Source organism: Clinocottus analis, unplaced genomic scaffold (genome assembly GCF_023055335.1).
Source record: "Clinocottus analis isolate CAN_PGR_092001 unplaced genomic scaffold, fCliAna1.0.p SCAF_55, whole genome shotgun sequence".
In the NCBI taxonomy this organism is placed as follows: domain Eukaryota; kingdom Metazoa; phylum Chordata; class Actinopteri; order Perciformes; family Cottidae; genus Clinocottus; species Clinocottus analis.
Genome location: NW_027176213.1, coordinates 15,001 through 17,500, shown reverse-complemented (window position 1 = coordinate 17,500; position 2,500 = coordinate 15,001). Strand labels below are relative to the sequence as shown.

Genomic DNA, 2,500 nt, shown 5'->3' with positions numbered 1-2,500 from the left:
GAGGGTTCAGATGGCACAGACATCAATGCTCTGATCAGATCTCACAGCAGGAAAGTGATCGCTCTGGCTGACGACTTCTGTAAAGTTCACCTGTTTGCCTACCCATGCTCCACCCCCAAGGTGAGATACACACCTTTCTAACACACTTCATTGAATTCATGAAGTCTTATACACTGCCTGGCCAAAAACAAAGTGTCCACCTGGGTGTAACTCCTCCTGTACTAGCTTGTGGGGGCATCGCTGTTATCTGGGGTTGAAGAAGCTTTGCAGCGTCAGACTCATCAACACAAGATCTGTGAGGAATTAATGAACACTGGATGGAAATACATCTTGAGACGTTGCAGAAGCTCATGAAGCAAAGCCACAGTGAATGCTGCTGTAATCAAAGCGTGTGACCTTTTGTTTGGTGGCGACTTTCTTTTTGGCCGGGCAGTGTGTTTAGAGAGTCCAATAAGATGGAATCCTTCAATGTTCCTTCCAACATGATTAGTGTACTGGTTTTCATTTATACTGGGCTGTGGTTATACTGGTTTCAGTTTAGGTTACTTCAAACCTAAATACATCACTCTGTTTTTTACTACTCCAAAGAACATTGAATAACAGAAAACTGATCAGTGTTTGTGCTTCTCCAGGCCCCCAGCCATAAGTACAGCGCACACAGCAGTCATGTGACCAACGTCAGTTTCCTGTATAACGACAGTCACCTGATCTCGACTGGAGGGAAGGACACCAGCATCATGCAGTGGCGTTTGGTGGAAAAGACTTCGCTCTCTCTCGCCGACGGCCTTCTATCTAACTCCACCCCCCATCGGGTGGAGTCCGTCTTTTCCCTCCCTCCTCCCGCAGTAGCCGCGCCCACACAGGACCGCGTCCTTCCTCCGACAGCCAATGGAACCCAAGAACCCTGCCCAGACACCCCGCCCCCAACCAAGTTAGCCCTGCCTAGATCTGAGTTAACCCCGCCCCCCTCAGACAGCACGGTGAGTCTGAAGGACAGCCTGGAGCCGAGCGACGACACGGCCACGCCCAGCGACGAGGGGCTGCCCCCCCTCGGCCCCCCCTCATAGACAGGCAGCAGCTCGGTGTGTATGAATGTCACTACGGCTGTCTTTGTGAGCAATAGGCTGAGTTTTACACCTTGTGAGGACGCTTTTACAAAGACATTTAGGTTGTCCCTCACTTTGTGTTGGACCTTTACATTTCAGGGTTCAGACTTGGTCTTAAGGTTGGATTCAGGTTTACATTCAGTTTGTGTATGTTAGGGTTAGGCATGTAGCTAGTCAAGGTTTAGCAAGAGTTCATACCATATGATACATAACTCAGTGAAATCACAGAGCGATGAACCGCATATTGATATCATTCAATGTGACTGACACTTCCGGAGGACATCTGTGATGTCTGTCCAGAAAGCGAGAATCCTCATGTTCTTAATGTTCTGCTGATCAGAGATCTTTCAGCAGACGTTTAACGTCTCCGTTCAACGTCTGCTGAAGTTCGACTTAATGTGAAAAAACAGAATCAAGAATTCTCGGTGGTCTAAGTATTACGGTTGCTTTAAGGGGCTCAAGCATGCGGTCTGAGGGTCTCCAGAAGTATACAAGTACTAAAGTGTGTGTGTGTGTGTGTTGGGACTCAAACCTGTGGCTCCCGTATCACGTTTCCTTTCATCTGTCAGCTGTCAAAATACATTTTCCTTCAGTTTAATCTAATGTGATGTCACAGTTTGAATCACCTGGAGAGTCTGATTTACCTGAGAAAACACTGAAAGAGGAGCAGTTACCTGTCCCTCCTTGATAGTTACTCTTTGAAATGTTAAGTTTTAAAAGCTCACCTCGATCCAGATGTGCTTTCTACCTGTCTGCCTTAGGGATAGAGGTGAGGGGATAGGGATAGAGGTGAGGGGATAGGGATAGAGGTGAGGGGATAGGGATAGAGGTGAGGGGATAGGGGTTAGAGGATAGGGGTGAGGGATTAGGGATAGGGGTTTGAGGATAGGGGTTAGAGGATAGGGGTGAGGGGATAGGGGTTTGAGGATAGGGGTGAGGGGATAGGGGTGAGGGGATAGGGGTGAGGGGATAGGGGTTAGAGGATAGGGGTGAGGGGTTAGGGGTGAGGGGATAGGGGATAGGGGTTAGAGGATAGGGGTGAGGGATTAGGGATAGGGGTTTGAGGATAGGGGTTTGAGGATAGGGGTGAGGGGATAGGGGTTAGAGGATAGGGGTGAGGGATTAGGGATAGGGGTTTGAGGATAGGGGTTAGAGGATAGGGGTGAGGGGATAGGGGTTTGAGGCTAGGGGTGAGGGGATAGGGGATAGGGGTTAGAGGATAGGGGTGAGGGGTTAGGGGTGAGGGATTAGGGATAGGGGTTGGAGGAAAGGGGTGAGGGGATAGGGGTTAGGGGATAGGGGTGAGGGATTAGGGATAGGGGTGAGGGGTTAGGGGTGAGGCGCAGTAGAGGACAGAAACAGCTGTGACAGGTGGCAATCGGGTAACTTTTTCT

The 2,500-nt window shown here is 49.6% G+C and overlaps 1 protein-coding gene across 3 annotated transcripts in view; it reads left to right on the top strand.

Moving 5' to 3' along the window:
- Positions 1 to 1,883, top strand: part of LOC137803394 (echinoderm microtubule-associated protein-like 4) — a 31,940-nt gene extending 30,057 nt beyond the window's left edge. For all 3 annotated transcript variants that reach the window (XM_068601819.1, XM_068601818.1, XM_068601817.1), the window contains 2 exons: positions 1 to 120; positions 633 to 1,883. The exon at positions 1 to 120 is cut by the window's left edge and continues 11 nt beyond it. In XM_068601819.1, coding sequence (XP_068457920.1) covers positions 1 to 120; positions 633 to 1,067 — 555 coding nt within the window. In that variant the 3' untranslated portion in view covers positions 1,068 to 1,883. The remainder of the gene's footprint in view (positions 121 to 632) is intronic.
- Positions 1,884 to 2,500: the final 617 nt, after the last annotated feature.